The sequence below is a fragment of the Amblyomma maculatum genome, chromosome 2, assembly GCF_055883805.1.
Source record: "Amblyomma maculatum isolate TAMU_Amacu chromosome 2, ASM5588380v1, whole genome shotgun sequence".
In the NCBI taxonomy this organism is placed as follows: domain Eukaryota; kingdom Metazoa; phylum Arthropoda; class Arachnida; order Ixodida; family Ixodidae; genus Amblyomma; species Amblyomma maculatum.
In genome coordinates, this window is record NC_139345.1 from 68453731 (window position 1) to 68481395 (window position 27665).

The 27665-nt window shown below is 44.6% G+C and overlaps 1 protein-coding gene and 1 pseudogene across 2 annotated transcripts in view; both read left to right on the plus strand.

Annotated features, from left to right (window-relative positions):
* Chd1 (chromodomain-helicase-DNA-binding protein 1) overlaps positions 1 to 27665 on the plus strand; it is a 67493-nt gene that overhangs the window by 31559 nt on the left and 8269 nt on the right. For both annotated transcript variants that reach the window (XM_084594396.1, XM_084594397.1), the window contains exons 19-32: positions 69 to 168; positions 258 to 344; positions 1613 to 1813; positions 1967 to 2166; positions 3208 to 3582; positions 4084 to 4276; positions 7319 to 7417; positions 8681 to 8920; positions 9233 to 9361; positions 11160 to 11338; positions 12588 to 12750; positions 20592 to 20866; positions 21942 to 22115; positions 24473 to 24586. In XM_084594396.1, coding sequence (XP_084450522.1) covers positions 69 to 168; positions 258 to 344; positions 1613 to 1813; positions 1967 to 2166; positions 3208 to 3582; positions 4084 to 4276; positions 7319 to 7417; positions 8681 to 8920; positions 9233 to 9361; positions 11160 to 11338; positions 12588 to 12750; positions 20592 to 20866; positions 21942 to 22115; positions 24473 to 24586 — 2529 coding nt within the window. The remainder of the gene's footprint in view (positions 1 to 68; positions 169 to 257; positions 345 to 1612; positions 1814 to 1966; positions 2167 to 3207; positions 3583 to 4083; positions 4277 to 7318; positions 7418 to 8680; positions 8921 to 9232; positions 9362 to 11159; positions 11339 to 12587; positions 12751 to 20591; positions 20867 to 21941; positions 22116 to 24472; positions 24587 to 27665) is intronic.
* LOC146198917 (uncharacterized) lies at positions 12948 to 15435 on the plus strand (annotated as a pseudogene).

Below are 27665 nucleotides of genomic sequence, written 5' to 3' on the forward strand. Positions count from 1 at the left end.
AGGAGGGTGGCAAAAAAAAAAAGAGTGATGTGAGGCTACATTCTCTTGGTTGTGATTTATCTTTATAGTAACACGACCCCTTTCAACAAGGAGGAACTGGCAGCCATATTGAAGTTTGGCGCTGAAGAGCTCTTCAAGGAGACCGAAGAGGGAGATGAAGAGCCTCAGGTGCGGCTTTTGATGCTTGACAGATTTTCATTGCTGGGTCCATGAAACACGAGGCAGAAATGAAAACAAATATTTTTTGTTCTGATTAGGTGGACATTGATGAGATTCTTCAGCGGGCAGAGACCAGGGAAGAGCAGCCATCCACAGTTGGGGATGAACTTTTGGGTTCTTTCAAGGTGGGTATATATTTTTATCTTCTGATTTTGTAAGGTCAAGTGTCTATGTTGCCGAGACTAAATAAGCTTCATTGTTTTAAAATGCGTCGCTTTTAAAATTTTCTCAGCATTAGTTTAGGCTTGTAAATGCCTGAAGGGTATGTTGTTGCTGGCCTTTGTTGCTGGCCTTTAGTAGTCGCCTGTGTGTAAATTGCTTGCTTTAATATTCCTGACCAGGCTGGTTGCTGTAGTTTTGTAATTAGTGCCTTTGTCCCTTCTAGATTTTCTTAAACGTAGTTATGACTGCTGTGTGTAGAAATTTAATTGCCCTATCTCTTTGGAACATTATGACTGGCTTTAACTGAGCTTGTTGGACCATGTTTTGCTAGCGAGTTTTAAGTGTTCATAAGTAGAGCTGATTCATAAATTTACTGTTACCTGAGCAAAATAAGAAATTATGCGTAAAAACATGTCAAAATATCCTAAGGAGGGACTTACAGTCGTCTTAGTCAGCAGGGTCCCTTGCATTAATTCTCATTGCACATGTTAATCACCTCTATCACTATACCTGCTGCCACTCCCTCTGTTGGCAACAGCTTCTGATAGCCATAAATGCTATTGCCCAAGTTAGATGCTAGTTTCCATTTGCTGGCAATGCTTGTTTTGCTGAGACTTTTGCATGTATTGACATATATGGCAAACAGCGATTCTGAAAATGTGCATTGGCAATTTGTGGAATAGTTTCTAAATTCTCGAGCTTTATATCTCAGGTTGTTTCGACTAGTTATGCAGCTTCTTTCTTGCGTGGCTGTTCCATTTGTGGCACACAATGATAGCAAGTTCATATCCTTCGTGGAACAAATTCAAAATGGCTCATGTTTGTTGACTACTGTATTCAAATGAGGAAGTGGCTAAAAAGAAAAAAAAAAAACGGTGTCGCTGTACTCAACTAATTTCACATGCTATTGCAATCTATGCAACTTTGAGTCTGCACGTCTCAGTCTGTACCTCCCGTTCACTGTCAAACTGTGATCATGGAGTTCTTTTCAGTCTTGTTGTAGCAGGTCGCTGTTGAGAAAAAGATTTTATCCCAATTTAGGGCAGCTTTTTCACAGCAATAAATGCACTGTCTGGTGCCAGACAGCAGCATAGCAACTAAGAGCCAAAATTTAGATTTTAACTGAGCTAAAATAGCCCACAAGGTCGTCCTTCATGTCTCGTTAAGCTGTAGGGGTGACGTGTGTTGCTGTAAGTAATATTTTAGTCGTCACACACGTCTGCTCTTACAGGTTGCTAGCTTCAACTTCACTGAGGAAGAAGAAGTTGGGGCAGTATCTTCCAAAGGTCTTGCTGAAGACGATTCGTCCCAGAGCAAGGACTGGGATGATATCATACCTGAGGCTGAACGCAAGCGTGTGGAAGATGAGGAGCGACAGAGGGAGGAGCTGGAACTTTACCTGCCTCCGCGGAGCCGCAAGTCACTCCATCAGGTGTTTGTTCAATTTTGTACATGTTTGCACTGCATGTGGATGTGCTCCAAATTGTTTCCGTTATGTGCACCACCCAGCCCTGCTTTGGTGTTCACAGAAGGTTGTTGCAGTGCCTCGAATTAATACTTTTATTATTGCCGATGACATTTGCAGACTGCAAACTCTGACAGTGATGACGGACGATCACGGCGGAGGGACAGGGGCTCCGGTGGTGATGGCTCGGATGACGAGTCTCGGCCTCGGAAGCGTGGCCGCCCACGACTGATTCCACGCGACACGGTCAAGGGCTTCACAGATGCAGAGATTCGCCGTTTTATCAAGAGCTATCGCAAGTTTCCTGCCCCTGCCAAGAGGTGGGTGTTCTCCGGGGCTCCTCAGTTGGCTAACTAGTATGTTGCATGCTGAATGTTGAAAAGAAAAAAAAAAGTCAGTGAACATTGAGCTAAAATTTGTCACATACAGATAAATTTATATGAGTCGACTTGGTGCAGTGTCTTTGTTTAACACTTGAACTTATTACTGGTTTAAACCTTAATGTAACAAAATTGGAACAAGTCCTTGATTTTTTGTTATATCCAGGTTTTCGTTATGCATTTCTTGTGTAGCGACTCAGAAAGACAGTGTAGGATGGAAGCGCAAGATAAGAAATAAATTAGGTGAAGTCACCTAAGCAAAGGCATGCATGTCAAGAAACATTTCACGTGGTAATAGCACAACTGCAGCAGTATCTGCTGCCAGATCTGCTGTGGTTTGCATAAGGCCGCTGTTGAATAGAGTATGAAGAGTGCAAGAGGCGAGGGCATCCCGGCTGAGTGAGCTACAAGCACTAGAGGAGAGCGCATTTGGCCACTACGTTTGCAACTAAACCTCTTGCGGAAGCACATGCTTCTTGTCACATGTTCTCACATTCGGTGTGCTTTTTGCAGAAGTCCTTAAGGAAGGCACTCTTTGCCGTGCATTACTGACGCCATCCCTGCCCCTGGCGTGCAAAAGCTATTGCCGCCTTAAACATGCGAGCAATCATGCATCAATCATCCTGTTTCGCTTTTGCTGCTTTTGAGCACAAAGTGTTGTAGTGCCACCTGGCATGACATTCCAAAAGCAAAAGCATTGGAGTCGGCTGCATTCGCCACTTAGATGTGCTATTTTCACCTTCTTCTGATTGGTGGAAATCCCAGAACTGGAATTAGTGGCAATCGAACTGACATCTGGTTTCGGCATTTTCATCATTCAGGCAATTCGAAGTGAGGGCAAAAATGACAGTTGCGAAAATGACGCGAACTCTGAATACTGGCTCAGGCTTCTCTTTAAGTTACAGACGCTAAGGGATGTCCAGCGAGGTCATGGGGAACGAGATAAAAATGAGAAGCTTCAATTTTTTTTTTTCCTTCCAGGCTTGATGCAGTTGCATTGGATGCAGAGCTGCAAGAGAAGCCCCTAGCCGATCTCAAACGGCTGGCTACCATGTTGCACAATGGTTGCGAGCAGGCCATGAAAGAGAACCAAGCATCGGCGGCCAACACAGATACCCCCGAGACGAATAACAGTGGCGCACCTGGCCGGCGAAGACACCAACGCACCACCTTTAAGCTGTCTGGTGTGTCTGTCAATGCCAAGTCAGTGCTGGCCAGCTACCAAGAGCTCAGTGTGCTGGATTCAATGCTGCCGGTCAGTGCAGAAGAGCGAAGGCACTGGACTCTGGACATGCCTACCAAGGATGCCCACTTTGACACCCCGTGGTCTGTGGCAGAAGACTCTGCCCTGCTAAGGTACATTTCACTTTGTGAAAATCTACTGAATGTGGCAGTCCTCTGCCGCCGTAGTCAATGAAAATGTAACTTGGTGAACCTTGCTGCTCTGATGACTTATTTTTTATATGGAAATTGCCATTGGACCATTTTCTACATATTCGTTAAGAGGAGGCAGGACAAATGCCACTTTTATCTCTTTTTTTTTTTTTTTTTTCCCACAGTATTACGCACATATGGGCACCTGAGGTGGCAAATTGCTCGAATTCTATCTTGTTTCACTGTTAAATGTAAATGTGACACATTTTGAAATGCTGCCGAAATTCGGAGGGTTGTTACTTTACATCTGCAAGGCTATATAGCTGTGGTCGTAAATTGTAATAGTAGGTGAGAGTGGCTTTTTCATTGCTTATGACATTTCCTGTTTGACAGGCATGCCTTGTATAGAATAAGTTGTATTCAGTGGAACTACCATAACTTGAAATAAGCTTATTTGAAATTCCCTGCTTTCTGGCTGACCAGGGGCATCTATGAGCATGGCATGGGCAGCTGGGAGGCCATGAAGATGGACCCCAACCTTGGCCTGACCTCCAAGATTCTGCCTGATGGGGAGGAGCTGAAACCCCAGTGCAAGCACCTGCAGAGCCGTGCCGACTACCTGCTCAAACTGTTGCGCAGGGTGCACGCTCGGCAGATGGCCCTTAAGGAGGGCAAGGTGAGCAGCTAATCCCCTCTCCCTTCCTCTTTCCCCTTTACTGATCCACGGTAGAAGAGAGGTGGGGTGGGATGCGTGAGCTGTCTATTGAGCATGGGCGCATGGGGAGCATGCACAGTCAGAACTTTGGTCATAAAAACTGGGGCTTCCTATTTGCTCCTCTTCTCACTTTTGTCTTTGCTGATGAACTTACGGAGGTGGAGGGGGGGGATGTGGACTTTGATATTTTGAGAAAAGCGCATTTTCGGAATGTTTGTAGCTTCGAGCACTAGCCTTCAAAATATCAATGCTGACTCAGGAAATACAATAAAATTGACTTTCAAAACGCCATGGAAGCCACGAAATTTGCATCGCTCTTATCGAGATTTTGCAAGTTGGAATTGAAATATTATTTCAAGTAAAAAAAATTTGCTTATTTCTCAATCTTCAGTTTTAGTTGACATATATTCAGATTTCGAAGACAAGTTTGGAAATATGAAGAACATGTTAATTTTGGTGGGAAATAACACAGTGAGGCTACTGACCGCTCATGTTATATGTGGTTAAACCTCGAATACTGTTTGCCTAGTTTGATATTTTTCATTGATCTCTTCAGCCTTAGCAGGGTTTTGATAACTTCTCTTTAGTTCACAAAAGTAATTTTGGTACCATTTTCTTCGTAGAAACAAAAGAGGTACCCGATGGTATTATTTTTTGTTTAGGCAAAGCATAAATATCAATTTGCAATTATCTTAGTGAATTACTTGTGTTTTCAAATACTGCAACCTTTTACTCTCGACATAGTATGTCAGTATGTCAAACCAAACCAAACCATATGGGAACACTTTGGCTATCAATCCATGTAATTAAAAGAAAAACAAAATGCAATGAGAAAGTTATTATAGCTACATAAATTCCATTGTTATGCTCTGGACTTTGTAAGGAACTTCTGATCTAAAACCATCAGCCCAATTATGATTACATTTTTGGAATTAGAAAAGAAAAACATCTGTGTGCACAGTTTCGAGAGGTTCTTTCCACAAATAAAAAAAAGTTAGATTTATGACCCTCGTCCCCCCTTAACAAACAAGGTCATAACTAGTGCATATAACATGACATTCGTAATCATCAATTTGCAGCTGTTTACAGTGAACCTTGATGTCCCAGACTTGCAGAAAACTGTTTCCAGTGGGCATCTGAGGAAATACTACTCCTCTTTACAGATACCCAGAAAAGCACATTTCTTTTTATTGCAGAGCAAGGAGGATACAAATCTTTACATTTTCACTTGCTTCTTTTATGAAAAGAGTTTATTGCCTCTTCCAGTTCGTGTTCTAGCCTTTTGCAAAACTTGTCATTCTTCAACTGAGGTTGGCAGCTCGCAATAGCCCTGTCCATTTTATGCTCATAAATTTTGCCCACGTCTACAGCTACTATGCCATTTAGAATTCTCTCTTGTGTTTTGGGCTCTAGTGTTAAGTTGAACACATGAAAGTTGGCCTGATCGGTTCTTTGTTTTCTTTATGCCTTTACCCATTTAAACAAATACTGCTTTTTATTCCGACAACCGACTTTTAGGACTCTATAGGGACAGCGGGAACGTCCAAAAAAATGGGAGTCTGAAAAATAAACTGCTATAGAAAGAAAATCATTCCTCATAAACTTTTCATTGCCACTTTGATGGAGGAAGAAGTCAGCAGTTTTGCCGCCCCTTTACAGTGCCTAGGATATACTGACTATTGTGTCGTGCGGCGGAAGTTCCCCATAGAAAGGGTGTAGCGTCGTTTGCAGTGACTGCCATTAGTCGCCAATTGAGGGCGCTGTGCATAGTAAGTGTGCTGAGGCATCATCGTCATTCTAAATCGACACACATTTGGTATAAAAGGTTTCATATTTCATTTTTTTTAATTTTTTCCGTGGCTTAAATTTACAACTTTATGATTCCTGGCTATAAAAAGTAACCGCCATATCAGCCTTGACCCTCAGCAGACGACCTCGTTTAGCAGGCGCCTTCTCCTAGCAGACGATATCGCTTGTGCCGCTTGCGTTTCCGTGTGCATGAGTGCGTAATTTTGTTGGTGCATGTCATTTCTTTGGTGTCTTACGTAATGTGCGTTCATTCATTTGTGACAGTGATTGCTCATCAGAATGCCGCATTGCAAAATTTTTCAGGTAAAGTGAACTTTTAAAGGACTGGCATGATTAATATCAATTGGCCGGAGTGGATTTCTTTTAAGCAGTGGCAATGTGTTGTTCTTAATGGCCCCGATTGACGCTGCGCAGCTTGTAGATTGGGTAAAGGCATTAAGCGAGCAGATGTAACACACACGCATGCCGAAGGAGTCTCTCGCAATTCAATTGAGAGTGCCTCGGTCGATTTCCTGCGGACGCACACACACTAAAAGCCCTTCGCACACCATCAGCAGCGCCCCCTTATGGCAGCCGCTGGCAGTCATTGCTTTCGGTGCCACCTTGGTACCCTCGGTCGGCACATTAGGTGGTATACTCTAGACACTGTAGTCTCTCCTTTCTGGCTTGAGTTCTACTTTATTTGATCGTGTTTTCTACTCCCTTGAAGCCTCAGTTGCTGACGTTTCACTACTCATATTATATGGAGGCTTAGCTATTGGCAGCGGTGTTACGGTGAATGCGAATGGGGTTTTAAAAATTGAGCAATCAGTTGCGATGCGTCTGAAATTTTAGGTGCTCATATATCTTCACTAATATATATATATGCGAAAAAGTCTGAAAAATCAAGCATGTCCGACAAGTTGCGTCCAAATGTTCGGTCGGCAACTGTGCTGTGGCCAGTACCCAATTTCATGAACCCCGGCTTGTCTACCAGCAGGTTTCTGTAGACTGCATTCTCTCTCTGAACCATGCAATGATGCGACACAAGATCCAGTGTATAGCTTCTGGGCTCTCTCTTTTTTTTTTGGTGCTGCAAAAGAGTGTGTCAATGTGTTTGCAAGAAGGTAACAGTGTAATTGCTAGCGATAAGTGTTTGCACTGCTTGTCAGAGTGATGACCTGCGCTTGATAGTTACTGTGTGTTCTACCACAGGAAAAGCCGAAGCGAAACCGAAAGGCCCGCCCTGAAAAAGTCCACCTCAGCAGAGCCATTGTTGACAATGATGACAGCAATGACAGCGACACTGCCATGGTGAGTCCACTGATGACTGCTTAATGGCGGGTGGGCTCAAAATTGCTTCCCTGCTTAGTGTCCTTTCTTGAGGGTAATGGCTGAGAAGGATGAGCAGCATATGGGGAAAAATTGCGCATTATTGGCAATGTTACAATGGGCTGCATTTGGTTTTTGTTGCTAGAGTGTCTACAGCACACTCTGGAAGTGTCAAGGGAAATAATTCTTTCATAGCCATCTTCATTGAGACATTTTGCTTCTTATTGGCATCATTTGCTTTGCAGTCATTGGTGGTTCCCCCGGCATGGTTGATTTGCCAACTTGTGATCCTTTCCCAGCTTTGTGTTTGCTGTGCAGTCCACTTAAATTGAAGGAAGCATGTTTAATGACACATTACTTGTGTTCAGTTTCTTCAGTTATGCCAGGATCTAAATTGGCTGTATGCAGAAAATGTGCATTAAGAAACAGTCAAAACCTGCATGTCTAGATATAGTCTCATTTTTGTTGCTGTTGGGGGTGGGGGCAGTATTGCCTGTGAGATGAATTTTATCAAATTTCATCGAACAAACGGAATATTTGGCAGCTTCTGCCCCACTTTAATGTGCCCCTGGTTCAGATTGCAGTCCCATCGGGAATTGTAATCAGCCACTCTCGTTACCATTAATATGAATTGCATCATTTTTATGCAATTCAGAATATGCTCAGGGTATATGCTAAAGAGAAGTAATGTACACGCATTGTGTCTGGTGATAACTGTTAAGTTACTGATGAAGCAAGCCAGATGTTTGTTTTATTATTTTAGGAGTTAAATGCCACGCATCACTTTACCTTGTACATGCTAATTTTCTCAGTGCACTTTTGTTAACGCTGTAAGAGCACACTTCGTGCAGATAGTTATCATTGGTTCAGTAGGGTAGTCCCAAGACTGAGGAACCTGCAGAAACAGTTGATACCATGGCATGACTCTATTAAATTGCTTGAGTGGACTGTGCCGCATTTGCTTATTTATCCTACTGCTATGCTGTTTGTGATGCTTACGCATGCATGAGTGTTCTAGTGATCAGACAAGCTTTATTTTTGTTTCAAGCGATTATGTAGTTTTAGTCCGAGCGTATGCACAGTAGATGTATGAAAGGCAGAACCTTGCTTTTATTTGCAAAGTATTTGTTGTCATCTCTCTCTGCAGCATGCAGGAAAAGCCACACGGAAGCCGTGTCTCCCTTGGCAAGTTTGTGTTTGTAGCGTCAGTTACATCCGCATTTTTTTTCTTTTTGTTTGTTTCAGTCCTCAAAGTCACGCAAGCCGAAAGTCAAAACGGAAGATGACGCACATCAGAACAATGCAGCCGCCATCATTGACGGTGTTGCCAAGGGCCTCAATATTAGCCCCATCGTGCCTGCGTCCGATTCCAAACTGTCGATCGACAATGGTGCTCCGAAAGCAAAGCGGAAAAAGAAAGAAAAGGAAAAGGACAAGCCCAAGGATGGCAAGGAGAAAGAAGAGAAGAAGAAAAAGAAAAAGAAGGTGAGTCTGCCAGAGCACATCTTGCTGCCTTAGCCTGCATTGGCTCTTTGTTATTAGCAGTACAGCGTGGGTGTTTATTTTTTTGTCTCTCTCTCTCCCTCTCTTTTTTTTTGAATACTACTGGGTTGGCTCTCATTTAAAATTAGTGCTGCCACGAAATTTTTGCCTAAAATACTACTGTTGATAATGTGCTTTCACATAAGAGCAAAATGGCAGTGACAACTTACCAGGAGCATGCGTTTAGATTGGGTTGAGCGTGGCATTCTCTGATTTTAAGAGAGGGAGCTGAGCTACTTTGTGCACATGTTTCAGCCGGAAGGTGCAGCGGACGGGACAAAGCCTAAGGTGAAAAAGGAGATGCCGGCAATGCACTACACGGCTAATGCTGCACCACAGGTTATTGAGGCCACGGGTGATTTGGACTTGCAGCTGTTCAACGAGGTTAGTGTGAGCCTGTTGTATGATCGGAAACTCCATGTTTTGTGAGCGAGGTGCATGCTGTCTTCGTTCATGATGCCCTTTGCAAGCTGGGGAAGTACCAGGTGTAAAGATATGTCGTCTTACTGCATTGTCAGCTGTCTGTTTTTACCTGGTGTGCTGTAGTCACCTTTAACTGATATGTTCACAAAGCAAAAGCAGGCTTTCATAATGGTAGAAATAAACTGAGTAACAGAGCGAAGCTTTACAATGAACAGTGATAATTAAATGGGACATTTGTTACTACATTATTTCTGTGCAAATTAGCTTTTGGTTCCACCTTTGCGATATGACTGATATTCTTAAGTACAAGGTGGTAAAGTCTTCATTTGTAAACCCATGCTGAGAGATTTTTGCATCTCTACTTGTGCACACTGCACCCGATAAGCATAGAGTGGTTTGTTATCATTTTAAACCAGCAAAAATATTTACTATAGCAGGGCATTTACTATATCAGTAGTTGGTGATGACATGGTCCTGAAGGTGCTGTCTGGTAGTCAAATAGGCACTTACTGAGCACGTCTTGTTGCTTAATGAAAAAAAAAAAAGAAAGTTCTGAAATACCTTCCATCTCACTTTTATCATCTCTTCATGCTATGTTTTTCATTATAAAAGTTTCACATGTTGTGGAAATACCTCTTAAGCATGAGGACAACATGATTATGAATGCAACCAAGTTCAATTTCATGTGAAAACCGAAGCCTTGTATGAACATGGTGTCCCTTTTTTGCTGTTTCTGTCTCTTAAAAGCCAATAAATGATAAATGCGCGTGGTGCTCAAGTGCTGTAAAACTGCACTCTGTGCACCTCCACTTTCTGCCTCGGCTGCCTCATGCTTTGTGCTGCACAGTGCAGTGAATGTCCACCCATTTTTTCCCCTTCCCTATTTCTTGGTGCACTTTTACTCTCCATTACTTTCTGAGCGGACCACGCTGCCTCCTTGCTACGTTTGTAGACCGCTTTTTATTTTTCCTACGCGCTGCGTGTTTTCCCTCACGGCTCCATGGCCTCCGTAAAGTAGGCTTCTCCTGACTGCTGCTAAGCCTAGTGGCAAAGCCACCTAAACAAACACTCGGTGTTATTTTTCTGTTTTCAAATACAAAAAATCTTTGCCTCGCGATTCTAGGTAGTGCGCGGGTGGTGATGTCATATCGTGGGAGACATCGCCAAGGCCAGGAGCAATTTACCATAACTGATATTTACCAAAAACGTCTTTACTATAAAGGGGAAAAAATGTACAGTTGTCTATGGAAGATGAACTGGGGCTTCAGTTTAAATGTGGCAGAGAATCTCAAGTCGCCATTAACTGTCGTAAACTTAACTGTGTGTCATAGACTTTGCAGTGCACAAAGCTTTTCATACATGTCATTCATGTCATGTCAAGACAGATAGAAAAAGAGAAGCTTCACTTTTCCTCTCTGCATATGCAAAACCAGCTAGTCTAATACATTAAGGTTGTTAGCTGCCTATGATTTGATATTCACATTGTAAAGCTGTAATGTGTAAATGTCTGATGTGCTCTTGAAAAGCAGGAGCAGTGGTCAAAATTTGTAATCTCGGGTTGATCACCGGCATGTACGTGAAGAAACATACACCAGTGAAATAGAATTATGCAGCGTAGATTTAGTGCATAAAAATGTTCTTTAATAATTAAAACATATTAGACCAGATATTGCACTTGTGTTGCTTTAAAGTACTGAAAGAACTGTGATAAGTCAGTTTTATAGTGCTTTTAGCTGTCATAAGTGGAGATGCAATGCAGTGCAAGGAGAAGATGCGGCCAGTCAAGCGAGCTCTCAAGCAGCTGGACACACCAGACTCCTCGATGAATGATGACGAGCAGGTGAACCACACCAGGTTATGCCTTCTGAAGATTGGCGAGCACATCAATGAGTGCTGCAATGAGTACACAGACCCCGAGAAAATCAAGCAGTGGCGTTCGTAAGTTTTGGGGCTTCTCTTTATTTCCCCTGGCTGTGGTTCTTTTTGAACTGGCATTCTGTAGTAATCAGTGTTTTTTTTAGTGGTTTGGTGTGATGGCAGGCCAGTGTACGATTCCAACTTGCACCTTTTTTTTTTTTTCTGAAAATAAGTTTAAAAGCACATGTGCATTACAATCAAACTCAAAACTGAAAAACCTCGAAACCGAAATCTCAAAACTCAAAATGAAGCAGCTCAATGAACCATGGCTAGCCACATTGCCATCATTATCATCGATTTCATCAAGCCAGCAAGTTTCCGGTGAGCCGTCTTTATCACATTGGTTGAGCATTTGTCTAGCCGGTCAGTGTGTGCGTAAATAAGTCCGGAAATTCGTAAACAAGCCCGTAAAGGATCACGTGTACACAGTATGCAGCGAGCGGCTCTGTGAGCAAGCAGGCTCTCAAGCCAGCAGGCAGTCTCAAGAGAGTGACGCTCAGGGACATAGCGAGATGGATTTATGACGTGTGGAAGGCCCTCCTACTTGCAATTGCTGTGCGTGCATTAAAAAATATGCAATTTCCATCGACTTAGATGGTACTTAGTCATCTTTTGCGGTCGGTGGACAGTAGCTGTCTTCCGACTGTGAGTAGCCTATAACGTGCACATCTTGTGGTTGTGTTTGTGTGTGCCAGTTTTGTTCCATTTAATGTTTAAGCAATTATCAGATGATCGTTCACTGTATTAGGCTTGTGTGTAGAAAAATCAGTGCCAAGTTATTTTCGTGGTTTTCAGGCGTTAAATATTACTAAACGTTACATCGTGTTAATACGGTAGTTTTTGAACAGAAATGTGGTTGCATAATCATGCCTGCATTTGCAGCGCTGATCTTGAAGATGCAGCCTGCTTATTTTTATTGTTATAAATGCTTATGCTACTTTAAAGTGCTCATTTCAAATTCGGGTAAAATGATGTGCAGGGGGTTGAAGGTTTTGAGTGCTGTTAAATAAGCTGAATTTTCTCTCAGTCATTGCATGCATTGAAGAAACAAAGTATACTCTGGATGTATAATGACGCTACTAAAATACATTTTTTATTTTTTTTCTAACATCCTTCTGCAGAGCGCCTGTCTCACAGTGAACAAGTCAAATGCCACTGTTGTTAAGTGCCATTGCTGATGGGCTTATCATTGCACTCTTCTATATTGTTGTAGAAATCTCCTTGTTTCTACCAACGTGACTGTATCACTTAGTGTTCTGCTTTGGGACAGGAACCTGTGGTCATTTGTGGCCAAATTCACGGAGCTGGATGCGAAAGCCCTTTTCCGGCTGTACCGACACGCCCAAAAGAAAAGCGAGAATGCCGACAAGTCTGACCGCACCAAGGATGTGGACAAAAAAGAACATGACAAGAAACCAAGGCTACATGATGAGGTGGGTTGACTGCAGTCCCTAACCAAGCTTAAGGGGAGACGCGGGTCTTAGAACGGTCGAAAATGGTCAAAAAGTCGGTTTTTGGCAAAGTTCATTTTCGGGACGTTGAGCCTATCAAGCACCTACACACCGCGACGGCCACGAAATGCCTCCGAGAAAAGGAAATTGGTTCAAACTTCCTGCACGCGCCACGGGCGTTCCAGTCGGCCAATCGGCACCATCTTGGGCTTGATTTGAAGCTGTTTTCTTTGTGCGCAATTTGCGCTATCTCAAAATGGTGTCGCTCAAGCGGATTGGCTGCCTGGGTCGTTTTCCCGAAGGCCGTTTTCAAGTCTCTGATTCGTCCGCGCGAAGCGCGCTTTCAAGCACGCCGTTCCACACCTCCCATTGGCTGGCGTGGCTGCCACGTCATTTTTTGTTTTTGTTTTTGCTTTCTCTTCTGCGCTTGCCGTCATGACTGTCGTTTCCTGCGCGCTTGCTTTTTTATGCTCGTGTTTCTCGACGCATCGTGTTTCCGTTTTGTGCTTGAAGTTTTTCTCTGCGATCAAGATGCCAAAAGACATTAGACTTAAAACTTGCACACAGCGAGCTTTTGGAAGCCGCAAGAAATGAGCGTGGAACAAGAAACAGGCGTCAGCCACGAGTGCGCCGTCGGGACCTGATGTGTTAGAGCCGGTGCCAGACTCGGATCTGCCGGGAACATCAACCACAGTGCACGGTGATGACGCCGCGGGACCAAGTTGCAGTTCGAATTGTATCACAGATCATGGCACACTTCGTGTTGATGCCGCTTACTACTCAACAGCGGAGCAGGCGCAGTGTATTGAGCAATCAGCGCAAATTAAGTCCGTTCTGTCGGAAAAGTCAGGGACTCGGCCTAAGTGTGACCTCCTTGGCGCCAGCGCTGAGTGCCAGATCGCCGATTCCGGTACCCAGTTTGTGATCGTAGACATAAATGTGCTAAACAACCTTTTTGCTCAAGCAAAGTGCGGAACCTGACTTTCGGCGCAGGAAGTCTGACTTTGAGGAAGGCAACAGACAAGGAGTATGGCCTGCTGTAGAGCTTCTGCTCGTTTGCGGCAGCATTAACTTCGAGAAGAAGCAGTTTTTTTCTCTGCGGGTCAGCGGAACTGCCTTCATCACTCCCTTCGAAGTGAACATGAGGGCCGTGAAGGGCACACAGACGATTGGCAAAGGCATGACTGCCCTTGCAGGCTTTTGTGCCTGTATGAACCTCTCGCCCCGAGGCCGGCACCACAAGACCTTTCAGGGACACCTGAGAAGTTTTGCGGAAGCTTGTGCAAGCACTGCAACCGAAAGGCAGCGATCAAGAAACTTTACACAGACTTTTTGAATCCGATTGGGAACATTGACGTTATCTTTGATGGTTCCTGGATGACTTGTGGTCGTACCTCACATATAAGTGTTGGCTGCATTATGGAGCTCTACACTGGTCTCCTGATTGACCACATTGTGTTTTCCAACTTTTGTCTTGAATGTGCCTTGGGTCCACAACCACAAGATGAAAAGTATGATGGCTGGCTTGCCACCCACGAGTGCCAGCGAAACATTGAGTGCAACTCTGGCCGCATGGAAGTGGAGGCTGCGCTGACTATGTTCCAGAGGTCTCTGGCCAGGCATAGTCTGCGCTACACGACACTACTGTCTAATGGAGACAGTCGGACTTTTCATGCCTTGTCCGAAGCAAAAGTCTATGGTTTCATTCAGATTGACAAGAAGGGCTGCATCAACCACTTCCACAAGGGAATGGGGACTGCTCTTAGAAACCTTGTTGGAAAAAAAAAAAAAAAAAAGAGAGAGAGAGAGAAGGGTAAGAGCGAGTCTCTTGGTGGAAGAGGTCAACTGACGCAGGACAAGATCAAGAAGATCACAAACTACTATAGTTATGCCCTGAGAAGCAATAGAAATGACCTGCCAGGCATGAAAGGAAGCTGTACTGTTGCACATGACTTCCACTGACGATGCCCCAAACCACTCCAAGTGCCCTGAGGGTGCTGACTCTTGGTGCAAGTTAAACAGAGCATTGGCTAATGGTGAGCTTCCACCTCCACACAAGAGTACCCACCCAGCTTCTGTTGGGGCTGCTCCGGAGCCAGTGTTTGCAAGGCTCAGTGATAAGAACCTGCTGGCAAGATGCAGTGAAGGCAAGACGCAGAATGCAAGTGAGAGCCTGCACTCTGTCATCTGGACGCAAACCTCCAAGAATGGAAACGCTTCACTGAAAAGTGTGAAGCGGGCTGCTGCAGAGGCTGTTGCTATTTATAATCAAGGGAAGAGGGCAACCAATGAATCGATTGCTGTAAGTCTGGGCTATGCTGCTGGTGGCTGCCGTGTACGCCGAAGCATAGAAAAAGATGCTCTGCGTTTGCGCAAGGCAAATCAAGCTCATCAGAAGAGCACTAATAGAGTAGAGGCTCTTACAAGGCGGCACAAAACGAAAGCATCTCAAGATTGCAGTCCAGGGCTGCTTCAAAGGCGTTCTGCAGTTACCCAGAAATTCATCACTAGGGTCAATATGTGAGCGGCCAGCTGCTCGACCATCACAACCAAAGGTCCTTTTCAGGACCACTCAACTATTTGCCATGGTGGAGCTCGGTTCCCCTTGGCTCCGGACCACACTCTTGTTGTCTAAAAAAAAAGTCGACCCACTCTTTAAAAAAAAAAAAATTTATAATTTTATCATGCTTACACCTTCGACATTGATAAAAAAAAATTTTTCTTGGATGGATTAAGACACTTTTTGTCTTGTTTTGTAGGGAAAGAGATAGGGAACATCTAAATAAAATTCATTGTTGAAGATTCCTCCCAGAACGTTCTGCAATCAGTGTTCAAAACTTCAAATGTGATTTTCTCAGTTTCATATTTTTTGTCAACATGACTAGCCTTACGGAACTTTTCATCATGTTTTTGTGGTTCAATTTTATATATTATACAGTTGAGTTCAGGGCAAATTGAACTGTGTAGGCTATTTTTATAATGCCAAAATGCCAATTTTTATAATACCAAATATTGTGAACAATAATGCCAGCTAATTATATTTTGGAATTATGGGGCATCGACATACCTACTTGAAAATTTTTATTCGATGAGCTACCTCAATCACAGTATAAATAGCATAGCTCCATGTCTTAGCTCCATATCTTAACTCCATATCTTCCCATATGGCAGATCACAGTATAAATAGCATAGCTCCATGTCTTAGCTCCATATCTTAGCTCCATATCTTAGCTCCATATCTTAACTCCATATCTTAACTCCATATCTTCCCATATGGCAGATCTCTGGCTACACCTGCATTTCAATCGAAGTCAAATAATATTGAAGGAAAGTGCCTTAACGGCCTGTAAGAAATTACCTAATTAGGCTTCATATATTTTCTCATAGGTTGAGAACTGAGATATATTGAAACTAATTACAGCTTTGAAAACAGGAGGATGAAATACGTGTACATACCAAATTTAATTAAGATATCTCTAATAATAAACGTTTTAATTTTAAGACCAGTGTCTCCCCTTAAAGGGAAGGAAGGCACTGCGGACCATTTTGGTTCAATTACTGTTCTTAGTAAAGACTGATTTCGTGGCTCCCTGTGGGTGTGCTAACATTTGCCTGGCAGTGGAGATACATTAGGGTTGAAAATATTGAACCTAAAATTTTTCCCACCACGGAGTAGCCTCTAGGATCTGTGCAAAATATTTTTCTGCGAAAATGGCCGCTGATGGGAACATCTGTATTTTGTTTTTTGGTCTTCGTGATTGAATCTTGGTAATTCACTCTGATGGTCCCTTGGGGTAACAGAATGTTTTCCAAGAAAAGGGACAGGCAGAAAGTCGAGTGGTTGATTGACATAAGAAGTTCGGGGATATGAGGTGGCTGCAGGTAGCACAGGCCAGTGTTAATTAGAAGGGGGTAAGAAAGAGGTCTTTGTTCTGCAGTGCTCATAGTCAGGTTGATAACAGTGGTGATGACGAATCTGTGGTTAGGCTTGGGCTTTAATAGTTCAGAAGGTATTGCTTTTGAATGTATTTGTTACCTACTGTACTTGATCTCCAAACTAAAAAAAAAGTACAAAAATTTGAGGAGTGAAATAGTGAAACCAGTCATCGTTTAATGGTAATTGCATCAGGGCTGCCAGCCCGAGAGGGGACGTGCATTTGAATCCAAGGTCGCTGCCTACTGCGTGCCTTCAGGGAAGAGCACTGAAGTGCTTTTGTTTCTGACATGTGAATGGCTCACTTGCAGCTTGATTAATTTGCTGACCCACTCGAGAAAGCCATAAAAGAAATGAATTGCATACAGTGCAAATTGTGCATTTATAGGCAGTGTCGTACCCTCTGCATATTGTTTTTATCCTGTGATGGACACAAGTTCCACTGGAGTACAAAACTAGGCTTTATGTTGCACATTATGTTGCAGAAAATGGCTCTTGTTTGTTTGTTTGTTTGTATTAGGGATTCCCAACTGGGTTCCCCGGGTTGCTTTTGTGGGTTCCGCAAGCACTCGCTGTGGTCCCCCCTGTGACACACTTCTTTTCTTGTTCCAATTCTTGCAGTTGCATGCAGACCAAACATAGCACCTGGTTTATTGAGACTTTTCGTGGCTAATTTCTCAGATTCAAGCTGTATTCAGTGGCGCAGTCTGTGCAGGAATATCTTGGCATACATTGATGGCTGTTGGGCTTCCTTGAGGCAAGAAAGTTTGAGAACCCCTGGTTTAGCCACTCAGGAAAATAGATTGAAACCTGCGTGCTGTGTTTTTAATTGCAAAGTTGTAGAGATGTTTAATTTGATTAATAGCCATAATTATTTTTAACTTGATAGTATGCTGCTTGTGATAGCATAATACAGTAAAAGCTCGTTAATTCAAACTCGAAGGGGCCGAGAAAATTGTTCGAATTAAGCGGAGTTCGAATCAACAGTCTGGCACTGGAATGAGCGCCATCGTGGCCCACCGTGCTGGCCGAGCCCACATGTTGACTCATTACCATGGGTAAAGAGGGCTAGGCGCTACTGCATGTTTACGGAGGGCGATTCCGATAATTTTTGCAATCGAGCCGCACCGGCGAATGAACGGGACTAATCGGTCAGTCATGCGCCAAAACACTAACCGGAATGCATTCGTGTGAGTAGCGAGCTTCAAAACATGTTTATTTACACGGAAAAATAATCGGCAATATGCGTTTGCTTGCGTTTCTTGTGCCGCGACTCCACAAGCATCTATTGCAGCTTGCCCAAGAGTTCCAGCGCAGGATCCGAATTCTCATCGGCGGAGAAGTATCGGGCAGCGAGATCGAGCGCCGACGCTCCTTCACATGCACTAGGGAGTGGCACCGGATCGTCGCCTTCGTCGGACTCTTCATCGCTTTCAGCCGTGTTCGCCACCCGTGAGCCCTGTGGAGTACATGCAGCCGCGATTATATCCTCATCACTCAAAGGCCCAGACATGACCACACCATTGTCAATGTCAACGTAGGCTTCAAAGGCGACACCCTCCGACAAAGCCGCGTAGCCACGGTCAAGCACGACGGAGTCATCATCAGACGAAGCCTCTGCTACCTCCGCGCTGCATGCTTTGGGGCGTCACCGACGCCGCACTTGCAGAAACAATTTGATAGTTTCCGGCTTGGCGGTATTCCACGATGATGCCAGCATGTGGAAAGCTCCAAGCAAATCGATGTCATACGGCTTGCCACTGTCCAAACAAAGAAGAAGTCTCTCTAGGAGGTGGCGCCTGTATAGTGTTTTTAAGTTCTGAATAACTCCAAGATCCATAGGCTGGAGCACAGAAGTCGTGTTTTTAGGCAAAAATGCCAAGTGGATTGCTGTCAGTCCACTCACGTCACAATGAGCTGTACAGTTGTCCACGAACATGAGAACATTCCTGTTCTGTGTAGCGAATTTCCTGTCTAGCTTGCGTAGCCAGTCGGTGAAAATTTCCCGTGTCATCCACGACTTTTTGTTTGCGGTGTAATCAACAGGAAGCGTCTTGATGCCTTTAAAACAGCGAGGCTTCTCTGTCTTGCCGATCACCAGCAAGCGGCACTGTTCCGTGCCCGTCGCATTTGCGCACATCATGACGGTGATTCTTTCTTTGCTTCTCTTTCCGCCAGCACAAGTGTCGCCTTTGTAAGTGACGGTCTTGTTGGAGAGCAACTTGAAATACAGCGCCGTCTCGTCAGCATTAAATACATCGCTGAGCGCATAATCAGCGAGGAGTTCCTTCAGTTCACTGGAGACCCACTGTTCACACGTTTCCTTGTCGACTTCAGCTGACTCCCCACAAACGTTTCTAAATGTCAGCCCGTGACACGCCTTGAAACGCGACAGCCAGCCTTCCTACGCGCCGAACTCGCTGATGCCCATTTGGCTGGCAAAGACTGCAGCCTTTGCAGCAATTATGGGCCCGCTTAACGGAATGTTCCGGCTGCGAACTTCTTTTATCCATGCCATTACGGCACTCTCCACTTCGGGATGGGCCGACGTCCGTAGCCTTTTGCGAGAGGGCTCCATAACGTCTTTACGAAAGGCAGCACTGATCGATTCCTTGTTCCTGAGATACGTTGACAGCGTGCTCTTCTTGATGTCGTACTTTTTGGCTATATCCGTCTTGGATACGACACCACGTTCCACCTCACTCAAAATCTCCATTTTCGTCTTGAGGTCCTTTGCCGTGTATTTACCGCGGTTTGCCATGGCTGTCACAATCGATGAGTCGTCGCTGGCAAAGCGAAGAGGCAACGAAAACAGTAAAACTTGGAACACCGCGGCACGAACAAATGCACGACACCGATAACTGCGTTGTGCACACAACGTGACCGCAGGACAAAAAGAAAAAAGGCTTGTCAAAAGCGCACCAAGCAACCTTGGTGCAGCCAAAACCTGCAACGGCTTGCGCCGGACCGTTGGTGTGATGGAGCCTGGCGGCACCCGGCAGCGAAAACCTGCTACGGCATGCACCGGAATGCTCTCTGTGACTGTCGAGTGCGCACCTCGTCTCGCGCGCGCGGGCATATTTGAAAGATTTTGTTTTTTGCGTCTTTAGTAATCTTTCTGCGCATTGTACACAGTATGGGCCGACTTCTCTCTGCGAGGAGCTGTGTGAGTCACGGGCTCCTAGTTCGAATTAACCGTTGTGGATACTGGCATGTTCGAATTATCGGGTGTTTTCTCCTATTGAAATATATAGGGCCATGCCGAGACCCGAGCGTCAGTTCAAATTAACCGTAAGTTCGAATTAACCGAGTTCGAATTAACGAGGTTTTAATGTGTACTATTTTATGAAAGCAATGCAGATGAGAGCATACTGTAGGTGTTTTTTTTTCTTTTCTTAACCTATTATGTTGGGGATAAGTTGGCTTGCATTACACTGCATAAATGGAATTGCATGTTAAATATTTACTCTCTTATTTGTGCTCATGTGCCATGATTTTCATGCAAGTTTTCTGGCATTTCCAGTTACTTGAAGTGTTTGGTGTGCTGCTACATTTGTAGTTCCTTTGCTCTTAGGATCATGACTGCTGTACAATTTAGGGAACCTTATATTTTCTTCATCTGCTCTATATCCACAGTCAGCACCTTCAAATGAGTTTGTTGATTTTGCCAAAGTCTCATGCTATTGGTAATGCCATATTACCTTTGCAAAGAGCACAAGTAATGGCACCTGCTTTTGTGCGCGTGTATGAAGTTTTACGTAATAGTCAATATTCGGTTAAAAGATGTATAGCTGGACACGAGCGAATGCATACTCTGTGCCTCTCATTAGGACACATGTTGGGTGTTTTAGCACATGCTAAACTCATCCTTTTTGATTCAAATATGCAGGGAAGCCAGCCTGGCAGCACTCATAGTAGCCTTCATGGAACTGGACATATGGGCCATCATGGCAACCAGCATGGCCAGCATGGTGGTGGCCAGCATGGTAGCAGCCAGCATGGCAGCAGCCACGGTCAGCACGGTAGCAGTCAGCATGGCAGCAGCCAGTACGGTCGCAGCAGCCAGCATGGTCTGAAGAGACATGCTGAGGATGACCACGAAAGGTCAAGCAAACGGCCACATGAAGACAAGCCAAGAGACAAACGAAATGACAGCACCAGCAGGTGAGCCAGGAAGCATTGTTATGATTTGAAGGCTGTTTTCGGCTTGCGCTCTGGGACGACTAGCTGCTCCACATCGGCACCACATCGGCAGAAAGCAGAAGCAGTTTTCATGTTTCTTCCTCACTTTGACTGTGCCAAGTGCAGTGTTCTACCAACTGAGCTGTAGCAGTGCTTGGCTTCTCAGGTCCAAATCATAGCAATATTTGTACAAAAAGATTGTGTTGGTGTGCTTTCCATGCGTTCCTGTGAAGCACGTTAGATTCTCAACACTGCAGAAGTGTACTCTTTGCATTAAGCCATTGCCAAATGAGCACTCAAGTAGATGCATCGGTACGTGCTTTGATGCAAACCCGTATTTATTGAGGTATAGATGTCTACTTATAATTGCTTATTGTCCTGAAAAATAAGGGAGCATTGAGTTGCAGCTTCTTTTTGCAACCACACTGACCTTGATCTGCCAGGGAATCAATCAGTTATCATGGCGTTGTAAAGGCTGAATCAAGAGGAGTTTGTTGTACTCCTATAGGCATAGTCATTATAGTTTGGTAAAAGGGTAGTTGATTTGTATACAAGTCGGCTGACCTATGGAAAATTTGAATTTTGCGCTGCTTGGTCAGCTCCTTTGAGTGCTGGACAAAGAGTTGATAGAGCAAGAGGAACTTCAGGTAATAATCTTGGGAGCATGTGTTCACCATGGAATCTGAAACTGCACAAACTACAGAGCTGTGCAGATCTGCTGCACGCATTCGGGCCGCACTCAAGTATGGAAGGCAAGCTGAAGGGCATTTCACTTTTGATTTCCGCTGGCATCGTAAAATTTTTATGCCCGGGCTTAATCTTTTTGCTGTGTTCACTTAATTTGAGCGTGTTTCGCAGTCACAGTGAGTTTGAACTGACGAGGGTTTGACTGTGTTTGAATTTCGTTCTATTGCTATGCTTTGTTCTTAAAACGTTAGATGTAATGTTTTTCATGTATGTGGAAAATTGGAGCTTGGTGCAGCGGGCTGGAGTGATGCTGGTTTTTAGTGTTCAGGGTCTCGTAGGTGCAAGCAGGTGCCATTCCACATTGTTTCAGCAACAGTCATGGCAAAGGTGGTGGCAGCTCTTACCGGGATCGGGGCAACAGCAGTGGCTACCAGAAGAGCTCCAACAGCTACAATCATCCTCCCCACCGGCCAGCTTCTTTTTCGTCGGGCCAAGAACGTTGGAACCATGACAACTCTGCCTCTGGCTGGGACTACAAGGACAGGTAGGTTAGTCCTGTAAAATGGGCATGTGAACACTGACACTGAAACAAGTAGTAGGTCAGGCATCTCTTCTACTAAGCTGTTGCTTTTGTTTGTGTCCTTTGTTCCCGGATTCATATGAACATTTATCTAAAACAACTTGTACAATGTAGACTGTACAATACCAGAAATTGTTTTGCAGATTTCAGGCAAAGCAAATAAGCTCACTGCTTTCTGCAAGCACCGCCGGCCCTGAGCTATTTATGTCATAGGCAATGGTATGAGTATCACCACTGGTGAATCATACTTGTTTGGATTGGCTCAATGCTGCACTGCTCCAACTGCCAAGGATGAGTTAGTCACCGATAGGTCATCACCATGAGGTGTGGCTCACTCACACTCAGAACCACCACTCACATTTATACCAACTCATTCCCACTCACAGCTCCTCGCATTCGTATCCACTTACAGTATCAACCACTTACAGCCACTCTCACACACAGTCGGTTCATTCACTCATCGCCGCCTTACAAATGCCATATGATCACATAATAATCACATAATTGCACAATATGGATAATAATAATAAAAAGCCACAGAGGCTTGTCTGGCTGAACCAACTTCCTTGCTAGATGCTATGTATATATCCTAAGCATCAGATAGATATTTATGCCAGTTTATTAAAATATGCCTGGTAACACTAAGTTTAATTTTTCGGTCACAGGCTGCCGCTGGCTCCACCTCGGCTGCCAGTGGCCGTGGATTTTAAGGTGCTTGTGTACCGCACATACCAGCAAAACCACGAACGCTCACCTAATTTCACTATCAGAATTGTGGTGAACCTTCAGGCTCACTCAAGTGCAAACAAACACCCTCAGGCTCACAAAACTCGTGAGCTCAATCTCATTTTGACGCACAACTCACTCGGACTCACTCCAACTCAACTTTGACATTGGGCTCACTCACTTATTCTGAGTGACAGCTCATCTAGATCCACTCATTCTGATTCACAACTCACTTAGACTTATCTGGGTGAACTCGCCGATTTTGAGTCACTGATGGCTCATTTGGGGTCACCACTCGCTGTGCCAATTGATGTCTTCAGCTCATTACTTGAGAGGCTTTGTATTTGTTTTCTTTTTATGCTTCAAGCGATTTGATTGATGGTTCTTCATAACAGGAGTGAAGCGTCGCATAGATTTTCATTGTGATATCAAACACAGTTTAATATTACAGGTTGTCAGCAGGCATAACCAAGAAGTTCAATTGGGCTTCGCTAGGCCTCTGTCTAGGCCTCTGTCTTCCTTAAGTTGTATATCAGTGGAAACATTCATAGTCTGCATAATGCACAAATTATGCCACAGAGCACCTGTGTGAAGACGTTCCACAGAATTCTTTCTTTTAGTCATTGAGGTGTTGCTAAGCCACTGCCTTCAGGCATCCTTTGTTGGGGCAATAAATATCTCCTCCTCCCGGCAGCCAACAAATGAGGAAAAAAAAGAAAAGGTGCACATCATGAAAATACAGGCTATGATTGAGCCTGAGTACTGACTCATGAGATCCATTCACACTCGCAAATACTCACTCACATTGATGGCCACTCACACCCACAGCCACTCAGTCACAATCACAAGTGTGAGTGAGTGGATGTGAGTGCACTGATGAGTGCATACGCCACCGACCTGTGCAGTCGCCAATTGTGTAGTTGCAATTTCAATACTAGAGGGCGGTATTTACCTATAAAAGATGCGTTTCATGCCTTTAGTGCATTTTAAGATCAGGATTATGACTACCTAAATAAATTAGAAGATTTTGATATTTTTTTAGAAAATTAATTAAGCGTTCGTGGCAGGTGACGACATCATTATGTGAGGTCATAGTGTCTTGGCAACAATGGTGGCAGTTGACAAGTGGGATGTCTAAAAGGAAAAAATCGTCGTTCAAGCACGAGCACTGGGTTAGCTGAGTTTTCAGCCATTTTTTGGGCACGTTGCGGCATCTGGTGCCATCACCGGAATTCAGACAAAAATGAGACGCATGGTGGCTGCATGGTGCCTCTTGTCGAATTGGTCTGAATGATGGCGTGGTAGTGGTAATCCTTGGCAGAGGGGTGCACATGCTGGAAGCTCTCCAAGACTAGCAATCTTGTGCCTTCACAATGTCGTTGTTGGGGGTAGTACATTATAAAGTCTGTTCACAGTTAGTACTTCTTCACCTGACATATTAGAAGTGACATTTACTACGACAGCACACATGAATTTCTAAATGGGGTGTCCATCTGCCTTGGTGGACAGAACCATGAAAGACATTAGGAACTGAAAATGTAGTGGTTAAATTCATTCCTGCATTAAGACCAACCATGTTGTCCTCACTTTTCTAGGTATAACAATGAATACAACAAGCATGACCCTTACCGCCATTACCAAGGAAACCGCGTGGATGATCAACCTTATAAACGAGACAAAGACCCAAGGACACAGCACCCTGACAGGAGGTAAGGTCATATATATTTTTTTAATACATGGAGTATGAACACTGTGTTGTCATTCATGCGAGCTTTGCTGTCATGTGCTGAATTTCTGCCTTATAGCAGCAGACTGCAGTAGGAGCCGATCAGTGCAATAAAAGCTTGTTCATTCAAATCTCATTAAGGCACAAATGCAGTTCGAATTAAGGGGGGACACAGGTCTTGCGGACCAAAAAATCGCGAAAAAATCACTTTTTAGAAAATATGATTTGCGAAATCAGTAGCTCTTTATCTACCTATCTGCTAAGTTTTTCATCTCTAGGGTCGGTATTTTAGTCACAATGCCAATTTATATAATCGATGTCGCCAAAATTTGGGCCGAAAACGACCCCCGAAAGAACCATTTTCCGCGAGGCATAGCTCCCACTTTGTGCGCGGCACCGTAGCCATCTTGGTCTCATTCGAAAGAGCCGCCTTTCGTCTTCAAATTGCCGCCTCTGCTGTTTACATTCGCCCATTGGGCGCATAAAAAATAGCAAAAAAGAAAACGTGGCATTTGCAATCCCATTGGCTTTCGGGGTGCACGTGACGATAAGGCGTCCCCGCATTGGTGGAGCTGGCTGACGGCGTCTGCTCGGCGCGCCCGAGCCGCGGGGAGACGGCGGAGACGTGACGCCGGCCGCGCTTGGTTCCGAACCGCGAGGTGCGTTCATGGCAAGAATTTGTGAAAAAAGTGAAAAAAATAGTTGAATAATCATCTCAAGTGATGCCCTGCCCGGGCTGTGCGCGCTCAGGCCAACGGAAATCGAGCGCCGAACGATCGTGTGTACGAGCCTGAAGTAGGCCTAGCGTGTTCCCCAGCACGGGGGACTGCTACTGCCAGCGGTCGCACCCGCCGCGACAGTGATAACGCAGGCCGCAGATGAGCAGAAAGATAAGCCCAAGACAGGAAAAGCTTGAACTCGCGCCAACTCCAGCAACGAAGCGGTAGACGGATTGTGTTCGTAACGATGACGGCAGCGCAGCGGACAGTCCGCTTGGCGATGCGGAGTTCACGATCGTCAGATCTAAACAGTTTGCCGAGATGGCGAAGCGTAAAACATACGGCGGCGATATTGGCATTTAAAAAAAGTGAATGGGGATAAGGAATCGCCGTCAAACTTATTCTCCAATGTGTAAACTGCGGGACACGTCGTCTTCGTAGAGCTCGCCGCGCGTTTGCGCCGATCGGACCTCGTTCATAGTCCTTAGGGAATTCACTTGCTTCCAGTGCAATGCAGAGCACTGGGAAGCAGCAAACAGCTCCAAATTACATTTCTTTTCTGCAATAAACGTTCCTCACCGCGGTCTTGATGCGAGAACGTAGCAAAACGATGTACGAAAAAAAAAAAAAAAAAAAGAAAGAAAAAAAAAACCGAAAAAGTGACAACTGAATGTGCTGCAACTGCAAATCAAAATGAAAGAGGCGACACTTGGACGTTGGAAAGCAAAGAGACTACATTCCTGGAGGTTTATAGCCATTTTAAATTGTAAACGTGTGCATTGCACCAGTGAATGTCTGAGAGCAGAGGAAGCGTGCTTCCTCTGCAGCTTTTCAGACTGCAGCAAAACGAAAGCAGAAGGGCAAACCCAATGCAGATTACTGTCCAGGAGCCTTCTAGGCCACAGTGGCCTGCGTTTCTACAGTTTTTGTTTGATTAAATTAGTGTTTGATATTGCAATTCGTTTTTTCCATTTTTCTCAAAATGAAAATTTTGCCTACCCTTCTATTTTGCGGGTGGCATTGTGGCTCTCCTACTCGTTAGATTGTAATGATTTCTTTTTTTACTGGCTCGTGAGTGTTAAAGGAACACAATAAAGCTATTATACAAGGTCTCAACTGCATGAAAAAGTTTTAAACATAAGAAGATGTAGAAAGGGGGTGGTTGCACTTGTGAAGCTGAAACTTAAAACTTCCATAACTTTGGCTTGTAGTAAGGCAGGAGCACAAAACTTGTTCTATTGTGTTCCTTAGACATTCAGGAACAGATCCATGTGCATTTTAGCAATTTCCCTTCAGTAGATATTTTTACAAGCTTCCCGCAAGTCTGGAACAGCAAAGTTGCTGTAACTACTCAGCAAATTTATGTAGAAGAAAACTAACAACATATTTGAAGCCAGCACAAGAATTTACATAAACCCTGCAAATTTCATGCTGACAGGACAAATATTAAGAAAATTGTGCTCAAGACCCATGTCCCCCCTTAAGTTGGCAGTACTACACCAAGGCCGGAAGAAAAATTTATGGAACACTTAAGGGGGACGCGGCACTTGAATCCCGAAAATAGGCCCCAAAATCCCATTTTCAATCTTTTCATTTTTGCGATCCCGAGACCCGTCTGCACCGATCTGCAAATTTTGGCTTCAAAATTATGTGTATTTCACGCGTTATAACCATTAATAGCAGCAGCTACGCGCACGCGGACCTTTAATTTGAGGTCTAAATTGGTCCTTTTTCAGCCGACTGCAGCACGGGAACTACGCGTTTCACCGGCGCCATTTTGGTCTCGTTTGAAAGCTCGCGCTTCCGGCATTTTCTTTTTTTCAGCAAGCAACCCTGAGCTCTGCGTGGGAGCGAAACAAGCAACAATGAAAAAAATGCGCAGCGCGGGCTTCTATTGGTTACTTGAAGCATGTGACCATCATGGCGGCTTTTGATTTGCTAGGCATGGCTAGCGAAGCTTATAGTTCGCGCCGGTCGCCATTTTGAAGAGGCATCGCTTTTGTGATCGTGCGAGGTTCGTCATGCCCGGTGGTGCGAAAAAGTTTCGATCTAGGCATCATTTTGGCCGTTCACGGAAGAAAGGTAGGGGCAGGAAGCGTAATGATGCTGCTACCGCGTTGTGGGAGCATGCGATGGACAATCGGGCTCCGAAATCGCTCAATAACGCCGTCGTAACCGAAGACGCTTCCCCCGACAGCGTGCGTGGTGACTCCGGCCGCGTAAACATCGATGTTATCGACACAGAAGTGCGCGAGATCGCTTCTTCTTATAGCGTGAGCGGTGCCGACCTCGGCTGTGCCAAGATAACCATCGGTGCAGTCGACGACGGAGAAGCATGCAACA